This window comes from Uranotaenia lowii, chromosome 1 (genome assembly GCF_029784155.1).
Source record: "Uranotaenia lowii strain MFRU-FL chromosome 1, ASM2978415v1, whole genome shotgun sequence".
NCBI classification, from domain to species: Eukaryota; Metazoa; Arthropoda; class Insecta; order Diptera; family Culicidae; genus Uranotaenia; species Uranotaenia lowii.
Window position 1 is genome coordinate 47,330,535 of NC_073691.1, and position 13,188 is coordinate 47,343,722.

General features: G+C 42.6%; 1 protein-coding gene across 8 annotated transcripts in view; it reads left to right on the forward strand.

Moving 5' to 3' along the window:
• The window catches only part of LOC129750125 (protein sidekick), a 59,972-nt gene that overhangs the window by 32,807 nt on the left and 13,977 nt on the right, over positions 1–13,188 (forward strand). For 4 of the 8 annotated variants that reach the window (XM_055745373.1, XM_055745382.1, XM_055745356.1 and 1 more), the window contains 3 exons: positions 8,178–8,498; positions 8,567–8,910; positions 9,020–9,040. In XM_055745373.1, the coding sequence (XP_055601348.1) occupies positions 8,178–8,498; positions 8,567–8,910; positions 9,020–9,040 (686 nt within the window). The remainder of the gene's footprint in view (positions 1–8,177; positions 8,499–8,566; positions 8,911–9,019; positions 9,041–13,188) is intronic. The other 4 variants (XM_055745365.1, XM_055745393.1, XM_055745400.1 and 1 more) reach the window with 1 other exon arrangement.

The window sequence follows — 13,188 nt, forward strand, 5'->3', positions numbered from 1 at the left end:
GCTTTAAGATTGAGTCTGATTGTGAGAGCTGTTTTAAACTGGTATTTCCAAGATAATATAATTCGCGTATGATGTATCGATAGGTTCTATAAGGTCGCTGTAACCTCAACCAGGTCTTCATTAACAAGTCAAATACCTAGAGTTTGATCGCCGTCTTAGTATCAAATAAGACCTACTTTGGATCATCTTCCGGTCGTTAAAGTTTCATAACTTTCCTAAGAGTGTAGGGTCCAGGTTAGTCCTGTACTAGGGTAATGGAAAACAAGACTAACTCCAGGTCGATTAAGCCTTGTCCAGGTCTACAAATCCTTTCTCAAAAAAATACATCTGAAAGTCTCTGCAAACTTTTGGAGACAACTTATTGTAAAAGTTGGTAAATGAAACAGTGATACATTCAAGAGGTAACAGAACATGAAATATGATCTCCAAAGCAGCCTTGAAGCGATTGCCCGCGAAGCTCTCCTAGAACTCATTTTAAAGATACTTAGATTAAGGAGCAATTAATGACCACTGAGATATCTCTGTTGAGTATGTCACTTACTCCAGGATGTTCCAAGAAACCTTGTCTCGAGAATGATTCGAGTCATCCCGATCCCGTAGGCTCTTTTGAGTAATGTTTTCTTTATTATGACAATTAGTATGAGGAGCTCGATCTTTTATTTGGTCACAGTCCAGACCCACTTGGGGTCATCTCCAGGTCTAAAAAGTCCTCGCAAGGCTTAGGTCAGCCCTGTTCCATGGTTTTATATTACAAGTCCAATCCACCAGGCCGAGCGGCGAACGCAAGTAAAGATTTATTTGAGTAGTCTTACAGAGGATATCCCAACTAGTATTGTAAATAGTTAGTAAATGGGGCAGCATTCGATGACTTTATTATTAGATATGAGGGACTGAATCTGATTGTGATAATTTTCTTTGACTGGTATTCCCAAGCCAGGATCATTCACTAGTATAACCTCGACCTGGTAATGTTTGAGGTTCTTTATCCAGTATGTCCTTGGATGAATTCTTCTTTAAAAAGACAAGTAAGGCTTGATCCTTGTCTAAGCATCAAACAAGATCCACTTTGGGTCATGTAGCAATCTTTTAAGGTTCATGAATTAAGGTTAGCCCTGTACCAAGGTTATGAAGAGCAAGACCATGTTTGGGTCGATCAAGTCTCGTGTGGTCATTCGGTCATCCTATGAAAAGGCTATCATGGAATTCAAACTTTTTTAAAAACTGCAACGGCTTCTTCAAAACATAGTGCCGTCAAACCACAGAGAACCTTGAAGTCTTTTAAAAACTGACCTCTGCAAACTTTTTGAGACACTTTTTACAAGAAATTGGTTAACAAAACAGTGATACGCGGAAAAGTTGATTGAGCGATTAACATGAACTCGAAATCACTTTTGAATAATTCTTGCGATAAGCTTCCCAGGAACTTGTAGTTAAAATAGACTTAGGAGCGATTGATGATCACTCGAGATATCCGTTGAGAATGTCACTTGCTAGATTAACTGGAATTTCCTTCTGAGAAAGCTTCAGGTCATTCTGATCCCATAGGCTCTAGAGTAAGTTCTTCTTCATAACGACAAACATGCGGAGAACGAACTCTAGCTCGGCCTTAAATTTAACACCCCTCTTGGGGTCACCTTCCATTCGGAAAAGTTTCGTAGTCTCTCGTAGATTGTATTGGCTCTGGACAGCCCTATTCCAAGAATTTGTAGCGCAAGCACAATTCCACACCACGGCCTCCACAGCCTGAGTTCCACGGCTTTGGCTTAATTGAAAAGCCTCCTTCAGATCACAAAGCCTCTTATAGACGCTCATAAGACCTTCTGAAGACTAGGGTTTCATTAAGTATTTGCGCTAAGCCTCCTGATGTGAACTTAACAAATGTCAAAATCTTGGTCGTATTAGCCCTTGTCCCACTAAAACCAACCCGGCTGTTTTGTCCGATTTTCTCCTAGATTTCACTGTATCAAGGGGAGGCTGTTATCTTGTCTATATACTACTTATACAGTGCAACATTTTCGAAAATCTCGTCAACTTCAGAGTCTGAGTTTAGACTAGTCTAGTCTTCGCCCCGAACACCCGTCATAGATAGCGCGTTCTACTGAGATACTCCGTGGCGGTGCTCATATGCTCCTGTTGAAGAAGTCACCCTACACCGGTCACGGACTTTTGCTGGTTCCAACTGCTCTTGAGGACAGTGATGATTCGGGTGAACTCATCACTGAACCCGCGCCAAGTATTGGCATCCTCACACATCCTTCGCACAATGCTGGCGGCTGTCGTGTCGTGCGTACTCCTTCAAACCTCGGACAGTTGAACACTACGTGCTCTGGTGACTCAACTGTGTCACCGCAGGTTGGGCAGAATGGCGAGGCCACACATCCGAACCGATGATGATACTGCATGAAACATCCGTGATCAGTCAAGAAGTATGTCATGCAGAAATCCACCTCTCCATGTCTCCGATTCAACCAAATTCCGACGTTAGGGATCAAGCGATGGGTCCACCGGCCGCGTTCCGACCTGTCCCACAGGTGCTACCAGTTGGACATCGAGGCCTTTCTGGCATGTTTCCGCACATCGGGTGTGTGCATGTGCTCATCAACCCCAAGTACTTGGTCGCACGCTTGAATTCGATTGTCCACGATCTAGCTGCAATCCTACCTGTTTAAGCTGAAATCGGGTTAGTGATCAGCACCATGTCGGTCTTGTGGCGAGCCAGACGCAAGCTTTTGGAGCGCATCTAACTTTCCACCTTCTCGATCGCTACGGTGGCAAGTAGCTGGACCTCCTCTGTTGATGGGCGTATCCCATTCATATGGGATCTGACTTCCTCGTGCTGTGGGAACTGCTCGTCTTAATTGCCTTGCAGAGGGCAGACCTCGCACTTGCGTAGGGCACTCTACGCTCCCTTCTCGCTGACTGGGTCCTTGCTCTCTGCATGTATCGCATATTTTGTCTTATCTTAAAACGTTCTTCTCTAGCTAAATAGAGTTAATATGTAGGTAGAGTCTCCGCAAATTACACTATTGGCCCAGAGCTGCTACACCGTATTGCAAGAAATATTAAGTCACACTTGACAATACCAATTCCTCTTAAACATCGGACAGTCGAAATGTTCGGAATGGTCTCCTAAAGACAATGTTGCAATAGCCGCTCTTTTGCAGACGTACTGGACGTGGCTTTTGAATCTAAACTTTAAGATAGAGTTGATGATCAGCATCATCTCGGTTTAGTGGTAAGCCAAACTGAAGTCCTTGAAGTACATCCAATTCTCCAATGTCCAATACTTTAAAATGTCCAAGGACAACGTCGTTTCCGTATCTTTCTAGTTTTCTCCCCTTGGAAGACTTATCATCAGTAGCTTGCTGTACTATATGTTCCACAGGACCACGCTGAGTATCTACCTTTGTAGATCTTCAAGTCAACTCCTGGTTCAAAATACGCTTACTTGAACTGCTGTTAGAAAAATGTCGTCCGTCGGAAAACTGTAGACTTGGCTGCAGTATTTCTCTTAAATAAAAAGATAACTGCAACCCTATGAGTCCTCCTGATCTTTCGAATACCTCCGGTCCGTAAATTCACTGTTTTGATAAACCGAGTGAAGGAAATCGTCCTTCCTAACGTGGTGTTCGGTTGACTTCTATAGTCTCTACGACTCTAGTGAACTCCAGTTTACTTGTAGTGAATTTAGCGGGCAAGGCTCCTACACATTCTGTCTTCGGCATGCAAAATCTTGTCAAAGACCCAAACGCCAGCAGACATTGATCCTTAAATAACCTGACAGGTGCTAGCCGAGCGTTTCTTGAAATTGCGCTTTTTAACGATGCACTAATACGCGTGTTTCTTTTGAGATCGTGCACCACACAATTCCCACAGCTTTATTCGCAGGACTTTTGAAGCTATGCTCTCTTAAATCAGTTACAGTATTGCGTGTTTGGGCTCGATGTCGCACGCTTCGTCTGCAATACCATTAGTTTGCGCTTACAACAGGCTTAGGATCACGTCCAATAACCCATTGTAGCTATCTAAAAATACTTCCTCGATCGAGGAGGACAAAGTCGTCCGCGAATCTTGCTATATAGTTTGATTATCGCTGAGCGATCATCGCAACAGGTTTGTTGTACATTTTTTCCCTAAGAACCGGGCCGAGTATCGACCCTTGTGGAATATCCACTTTCTTCCAATTTACTGATTCTTTCCTTGGTCGTCTAGCTGGCGATGTTTTTAATACCTCTAAAACGTTCATGCGGTGATCTACGAGTACAGCACGTAGATTCTTCCGAAAATCACCCTGCTCGTAGACCTTTTTGTCAGCTCATGTCTTCAAACGCTTAATTTTACTAAGTTTGCGAACACTGAAGGACTGTTACGGTCTTTTCTGGGTACTTTCGTTGTCCTCAGTCTTTCTGAGATTGCTCAGAAACGTTGCCTATCTAGTGTTGTTCTGTCGACTTCTGTGGCCTCTTCGAATTCAGTGAACTTGAACTACTGAATACTCGCATTCAGGTTAGCGGGCTGAGCTGACTTGAGATCTGGAACCGGAGATCGAAGACCTGAGAACTGAGACATGATACCTTAGACTTGAGATTTGAAGCCATAGACCTAACATTTGGATACCAGAGACCTAAAATCTCAGTCTTGATACTGAGAACTTAGAAGTGGAACTAGAGACCTGAGATCTGAAACCCGATGCTTGTAACTTTCTGTCTAAAACCACAGTTTTAAGGATTAAAGGCTCACGTCCTAGGTCTCAGATCTCAGGATTCAGGTCTTAGGTCTTAGGTCATAGGCCTCAAGTCTGAGGTCTCAGGCCTCAGGTTCCAAGTCTAAGGTCTTAGGTCAGGTTCCTGGTTTTGTTTTTAGTAGGTAACCACAGGTGATAATTCCCGGTTTACGGATTGTACTCCAAGGCACGGCGAGCCACCGCGTCCCCCCAGTGCGCTACTCTGGGTCCATGGATACATCGGGAAGACTCATGATACACTCCATGTGTACTTCCTACTCCCTAAACTCCACCTGGGGCCACAGACCTAGTTACCACCTATAACTGTCTTACACACTATACTTTAATAGACCTCCCCCTATTCGCGCTAGTGCGCTCCAAGGCAATACTCATTAACGAGATCACTTTCAGCAAAACCTCTTATCCTTACGACTCGACGTCTGAACTCTCCTATAACGACTTGAGAACCGACATCTCCTGGCAATGACTCGAGATTCCTACATAAACCTGTCTTCTTCGCGACTCGAGGCCTGATCTCTTCTCAAACGAGTCGAGATCCGACCCCTCCTCGCATCGACTCGAGGTTGACCTCTCCTCTGCACGGTTCAAGGCCCGGTCTCTCCTCTGGCGATTCGAGATCTGACCTCTCCTCGTAATGACTCGAGGTGACCACTTATACCACTCATCTTATTGATTAAAGGCCGACTCGAGACCTGACCTCTTTTCGTAAAGTCTCGCGGTTGACCACACAAACCTTTGCTCCTGAAGATTCGAGGCCTGATCTTTCCTCTAACGACTCGAAGCCCGACCCCTCATCTCCATGGTTCGAGGTTTGTCACCTTTATGCCCGTCGTATGCTGATCGAGAGCAGCTAATCCTAGACATGCGTTCCCCGATCTTGGAATAACCCTTTCCCAACGATTTTCACTGCTAAGAAGGTCAAGTCTTATCCCCGCAGCTTCGGTCGTTGGGAACCGCACTTCTCAGATACTATCCGAAGGATGATCCACGCACAAACGCGGTGCACCTATGGCATCCGCTACGTAGAAGATGTTGCCTAATCTTTGTAGCTTCAAACCGTTGATGGGATCAGTCTACTCCGACCGTTGTCCGGTCTTCTTTTATCCCTTTGGCTGACAACTCTAGGATTTTTCTGCCCGTGCTGTGCTAGATCGAGAGCAGTTTGTCCTGGACTCGCGCCTGTCACGGCAAATATTCGGGAATTTGAACGCTACGACTCGGATGTTTCCCAAAAGGAGGGCTCGCCCAGCATCGAGAACCTATCCCTCTACAGTAGTAAACCCTCTTCCCGCGAGGTACGCTACACACTAAGATTGCATTTATCTCGCTCGGGACCATGAATCTCTGTGTCACGGGAAAGCTGCTCAATTTAAACGAAGTTCGAAAGGAAACTCACCCGAATCTCAGGACGCTTTATCTCTCCTGAAATCCAAGTCAAACTTGCTACGAGAGCACAGAAACTTAATGTATCCCCGTGAATGCAGGACAGTGTTCTCCAGAATCACGGGACATCCAATTCTTGTCAAATTTTCTTTCTCTTGCTCTCCCGTGCAAAAAACAACAAGTTTTTTTTTCTCTCTTTTCCACATGGGCATGAAAATTTGCTGACCTGGAAATGGAACAGGAGCGCAAGCATTTAAATTCCATGGAGCGAAAGGCGCATAGGTAAGTTTCTTTACCATTCAGCTTTGGGTAATGAAAATAATGGAAATCTTTTCTTTTTCTACTTACAGAAAAGAAATTTGTTTGTGTGTTATGATTGTAAAGAATAGTGAAATGTGCAAAAAATGTGAAATGTACTAATAAAGAAGAAAAAGTTGCTTGAAATATATTGAACTTGTTTTAACAACAATTGAGTTTCATTTTTTTAAACAATGCATTGAAATTTATTTTAAATTGAAAAAAAAATCGAACCAGGGGAAAGGGTAGCGGAATACACTTCACAGTAGGAAACCGTTTCGAGCTCACAGGAAAATTTCCAAAGTCCCTGCAAGTCACAGGAGAAAACCGTTTCGAAGATACAGGCGAATTTGACAGTTGTTTTCCTGAGCTGTTTTGTTGTCCTGAAATCGTCCTGTAATTTCAGCTGTTGAAAATACAGGACGAAATCGTCCCGACCACAGGAGAAAAGATTAAGTGTGTACGAGGAATGTATAGTCTTATCCCCGCAATTTTCCCTTTAGGAAGCGGCACTACTCGGATACTCAACGACAGTGGGATATCCTACACACGGGTGTATTTTCGGTTCTTTGATGTCACCATGAGCATCAGAATGCGTGTGGTAGGGGTAAAAAAAGAGATAAATACCGAGGCGGTTTCGAAAATTGTTCATTCGTTAACAGATATTGTAAAGTGATAGAAGTCGGAGGGCGAACAGTAAAGCGAATAGAACATTCTGTGAACTCGCACAGTTTTGAAAGAGTTTACTGTGTTGAGTCACTGAGTGTTCTTTTTCGGCTTCCGAAGGAAGGAAGGCAAAATGGAGAAATTAGAAATGACGAAGAAGGCCAAACCCTAGGCAAAAAGTGAAGCCGAAAAACCGGAAATGGCCAAGGAAATCGACACACAAGTCATAGGTCTCAAGTTCAGGTCTCAGTTATCAGGTTCCGATTCTAAGGTCTCAGGTCCAGGTCACAGGTCCAAGTCTCAGATATTATTTCTCATGTTCTGGGTTCAAGGTCTTAGGTCTTACGTCTAGATCTCAGGTCTTAGGTTCCTGGTCTTAGATCATAAGTCTCAGATATGAGGTCTCACGTATGAGGTCTTAGGTTCCGGGTTCAGATATCAGGTTCTAGGTTTCAGCTCTTAGGTCTTAGGTTTCAGGTCTCAAATCTGGGAATACCAGCGGGGTTCAATCAAACGGTGTCGAAACAGTACAGGGCTCAAGTCACAGATCTCAGGTTCTGGGTCTAAGGTCTTAAGGCCTCAGGTCCAAGTATCACGTCCAGGTCTCAGGTCCAAGTCTCAGATTATAAATCGCATGTTCCGGGTTCAAAGTTTTAGATCTGAAGTCCAGGTCTAATGTTTCAGGTCCTGGTCTTAGATCATAGGTCTCAGGTTTCAGGCCTTAGGTCTCAGGTTCTAGGTCTCAGGTTTCAGGTCTCAAATCTGGGAATATCAGCGGGGCCAAACGGTGTCGAAACAGTACTTTAAAACTTACCAATATGGTGACCAGATCATTTTGAAGCTTCTGTGTCGAAGTTCGTTAAAAGCTTTTGTGTTCACAATGGCGCTCACGTTATGGTTTGTATTGATTATTGATGTTCAAAGTATGAGTTAACTATATCGTTTTTTACTAATACACTTGTATCTCTAACACTGAATGTTGTTCATTAAAAAAATATCGCATTTTCGTTTCGAAATGGTTATTCTGCATGTTGAACCTAATTTTCCATCACATTTTTCTAACCTCAAAACCCTGAATTCCCCTAAGACGACTCCCGCTGGGAAACAGTAGCCCGGACAACCAATGGTCCCATCCAAGAGTTCACCGTCAGCTTCCAGAGTTTGCTGCCCTCGACGTCGTACAAGTTCCGGGTGATCGCCTACAACCGGTACGGCATCAGCTGTCCGGTCTACTCGGAGGATGCCATCCTTACGCCATCGAAGCTGTACCTGGAGTACGGCTATCTGCAGCAGAAACCCTTCTACCGACAAACCTGGTTCATGGTGGCCCTGGCTGCCACCTCGATCGTGATCATCATCATGGTGATCGCGGTGCTTTGCGTCAAAAGCAAAAGCTACAAGTACAAACGTTAGTATCGCGTACAACTGTTAACTCGACCAGAAATATAACTGTAATTCTCTCGAATTTTTTTGCAGAAGAAGCCCAGAAAACTCTCGAAGAGTCCATCGCCATGTCGATTGACGAGCGGCAAGAGCTGGCGCTGGAGCTGTATCGATCCCGCCACGGGGTTACCAGCAACAATGGTACCCTCACAACCAACGGGGGAACGCTGGGCCGAAGAACCGGTACCATTTTGGGTAGCCGGAAGCCACAAACTTCGGCAGCTGCGGCGGCCTCCCTAGGGAAATCTCCACCTCGGCCTTCGCCGGCCTCGGTAGCCTATCACAGCGACGAGGAAAGCTTGAAGTGCTACGACGAAAACCCGGACGACAGTAGCGTTACCGAGAAACCCTCGGAAGTGAGTTCCAGCGATTCGCAGGTGAGTGACTTTACTAGAAGTTTTGGTCTGATTTTTAAGAGGCGATTGAACCTGACGAAATGTCCTTATTTCGTTTTTTCTGATTGCCTTTCCCTCTTTGGAATTGTAGAAGCTAGAACAGTTGGAAGCGGTGAGTTTTTGTGATATTTCAAATCAATTTAAATGTGAGAACAATTGTTTTTATTGATTCTTATTTTCACTGAAACACAATTGACAAAGCTCGTTTTTAACCCCTTGGCTTTGGCCTTTGCCCCCATTTAACCATCACCACCGCCAACCTATTCTTGGCATCTTTCTTTAATCCTTCTTCAGTATCTCCACTTGGAAACTCCAAATCTGCGATCGGAGACAAGTCACTGTTGAAATGCTTCCCATGTCCAACATTTCTGGCTTCTGGTCCTGGTCGGGCTTCGACCGACAAAAGTGCCGCCACAACTAGCAAACTACAAATAATCACTTGATAACGATTCATTCTGTTCCTTTAAACTGACTTGTTTTTGCTAATTGTACGGCTATTTAACGGCACACGATCGCCAGAGCGCTCCTGATGCGTATTTCCACAAACAAGCGGAGAGGATTGTTAATTTAAAGTAATGAATATTTCGCCGTTAATCACTTGGAAATATTTATTATAAGCTAAGTTTGGTAAAACATTCTTTTATCACATAATTTGGACTTAAGGCTAGTCCAAAAAAACACGGTTCTCAAAGATTTGAATCACTTCGGTCTACAAAAAGGTTGAGAACTTAATCTGACTTAAAAACGATCCCTATGGTCGTTTACCCTAAGGTAGATATTTGCATACTTAGAGGTGGTTTTAAGTTTTTTTTCAAATCCAACTGTAAATTATTCACAGTTTGCTTGTCTATGATCGTATAAGGGACGTCTGGCTGTGGTTATTACTTTTCCTTTCAAACTTCAACGAGAGTTTTCAACTGAAATACATAATAGGCAAAGACGTTTCCGAGATGTTTTGATGAAACACCGATACGTTCGATCCCGTCTTTGTACTTTCCATAGAAAGGGGAATGGAGTCTTTTCTGGATTTAATCTTTAAACGTTCTACGATACTTACGAAACAAGTGATCCTGGTGAAATTTCTTCGTCTGAAATTGTTTTGTACTTGCACGGTGGTAGGAAATCCTTTAAAGAGATTCTGAATACTTAGCGGTGTTTGATTGATCTTTCATTTTTAACTCCTATTTTAATTTAGGACTCAGTTTGAAGGCCTTCATTATACAGACTGATGTTTTTTTAACGTTCCGAAATACTGAACGTTTTCCAGACGTTTAGAACTACTTTGGCATTCGCTCTTCTATTTTTTTTTATTTTAAAATTAATATTTTACGAATGTGACTAAGTAGGTAATATAAACAAAAATCAACTTAACTTCTCTTAAAAATTAGTTGAGCCCCAAATTACAATTTTCTTTTCAAAACATTGTCCATCATTCGCTAGAAACTATTTGAAGATATATTCAGTCCAAAAGGTTATTGAAGGAATTAACAATGACTAGCTGTAGTAAAAACTTATTTTTATTTTTTTCTGGAAATATATTTTGTTTTATCGACACCTTTAGACCATCGAGTTAGACATTTTAATCTGATTTTCTCATTTCATCAAAATCGATAGAGAATGGAAAAAGTTATGGTTAGTTTTCTTAAACAGTAATGTTTGCATTTTTGAACATTTTAACCAACTGCAGTTATATTAGTATCTATAGAAAGCAATGCTTAAATTTATCTTAAGCTTACTACATGCCAAATTTCAGCAAGGCATGACCAAGGGAAGGGGTTGCTTGTGTCTCAAGCGTGAATGCAGATTGTCAAGGCTGCTGCTACGAAAAATTTGTTTCTGACCAAGCCTCCGGTAAAAAAAAACGCATTGGCACATGGAGCGCAGATTTTTAAGGCTGTCGCTACGAAAAAAAAAATGTTTCTGTTTCGGTCTCCGGTAGAAAGACGAATTGGCTAAGGGAGCAAAGATTTTTAAGACTGTCGCTACAAAAAGCTATTTATGATTTGACCTTCCGGTGGAAAAAGACGGATTGGCTTAAGAAGCGCAGATTTTTAAGGCTGCTGTTGTTGATTGTTTGTTCTGATTTAGCCTTCTGGTGAAAAAGGACGGAATTGACTAAGTAAGCGCAAATTTTTAAGGCTGCTGCTGTTGATTGTTTGATTTGATTAAGCTTTACAGTGGAAAAATATGCATTTGGCTTAGCAAGTGCAGATTTTTAAGGCTGCTGTTGTTGATTGTTTGTTCTGATTCAGCCTTCCGGTGGAAAAGGACGGATTGGCTTTGGAAGCACAGATTTTCAAGGCTGCTGCTGCTGATTGTTATTTTATTTAGCCTTCCGGTGGAAAAAAGACTTAAAAAGCGCAGGTTTCCAAGGCTACTGCTATGGATTATTTGTTTCGATTTTTCCTTCTGGAGGAAAAAGACAGATTGGCTTAAGAAGCGCAGATTTTTAAGGCTGCTGCTGTTGATTGTTTGTTCTGATTTAGCCTTCTAATGGAAAAGAACGAAATTGGTTTAAGAAGCGCAGATGATTAGGGATATTGTGCCTGATTGTTTGTTTTGATCGAGCCTTCCGGTGGGAATAGACGGAATTGGTTTAGGAAGCGCAGATTTCTAACGCTTACTGTTGTATCGTACTGCTGTTTGTTTTGATTTAGTCGTCCAGTGGAAAAAGACGGAATTGGATTAGAAAACGCAGATTTTTAAGGCCGCTATTGTTGATTGCTTTCTTTGTTCTTGCCTTCAGTGGAAAAAGAAGGAATTGGCTTAGCAAGCGCAGATTTTTAAGGCTGTTTTTGTAGATTATTTCTTCTGATGAAGCTCTCCGGTGGAAATGGACGGAATTGACTAAGGAAGCGCAACCGATGGAAAAAGACCTAGAAAGCGCCGGTTTTTAAGGCTGCTGTTGCTGTTTATTTTGATTTGGCCTTCCGGTGGAAAAGACTTATTGGCTTAGAAAGCGCAAATTTTAAGGCAACTGCTTTGGATTGTTTGTTTTGATTTAGTCTTCCGGTGGAAAAAGACGGAATTGACTAAGGATGCGCAACCGGTGGAAAACAGATTTAGAAAGCGCAGGTTTTTAAAGCTACTGCTTTGCATTGTTTGTTTTGATTTGGCCCTTCTGTTGAAAATGACGGAATTGGCTTAGCAAACGCAGATAATTAAGGCGGCTGTTGTTAATTGCTTGTTTTGTTTTGGACTTCCAGTGGAAAAAGACGGATTGGCTAAGCAAGCGCAGATTTGTAAGGCTACTGCTTTGGATTGTTTGTTTTGATTTGGCCTTCTGGTTGAAAAAGACGGATTGGCTTAAGAAGCGTAGATTTTCAAGGCTGCTGCTGTTAATTGTTTGTTCTGATTTAGCCTTCCGGTTGAAAAGGACGGAATCAGCTAAGGAAGCGCAGATTTTTTAAGCAGCTTCTGCTGATTGCTTTGATATAGCCTTGCGGTGGAAAAAGAATTAAAAGCGGAGGTTTCTGAGGCTACTGCTTTGGATTGTTTGTTTTGATTTGACCTTCCGGTGTAAAAAGACGGAATTGGCTTAGAAGTGCCGATTTTTAGGATATTTTTGCTGATTGTTTTGATTTAGCTTTCCGGTGGTAAAGGACGGATCAGCTTAGCAAGCGCAGATATGTAAGGCTTCTGCTTTGGATTGTTTGTTTTGATTTGGCCTTCTGGTTGAAAAAGACGGATTGGCTTAAGAAGCGTAGATTTTCAAGGCTGCTGCTGTTAATTGTTTGTTCTGATTTAGCCTTCCGGTTGAAAAGGACGGAATCAGCTAAGGAAGCGCAGATTTATTAAGCAGCTTCTGCTGATTGCTTTGATATAGCCTTGCGGTGGAAAAAGAATTAAAAGCGGAGGTTTCTGAGGCTACTGCTTTGGATTGTTTGTTTTGATTTGACCTTCCGGTGTAAAAAGACGGAATTGGCTTAGAAGTGCCGATTTTTAGGATATTTTTGCTGATTGTTTTGATTTAGCTTTCCGGTGGTAAAGGACGGATCAGCTTAGCAAGCGCAGATATGTAAGGCTTCTGCTTTGGATTGTTTGTTTTGATTTGGCCTTCTGGTTGAAAAAGACGGATTGGCTTAAGAAGCGCAGATTTTTAAGGCTGCTGCTGTCGATTGTTTGTTCTGATTTAGCCTTCCAGTGGAAAAGGACGGAATTGGCTAAGGAAGCGCAGATTTTCGAAGCAGCTTCTGCTGATTGTTTGTTTTGATTTAACCTTGTGGTGGAAAAATACTTAGAAAGCGCAGGTTTCTGGAG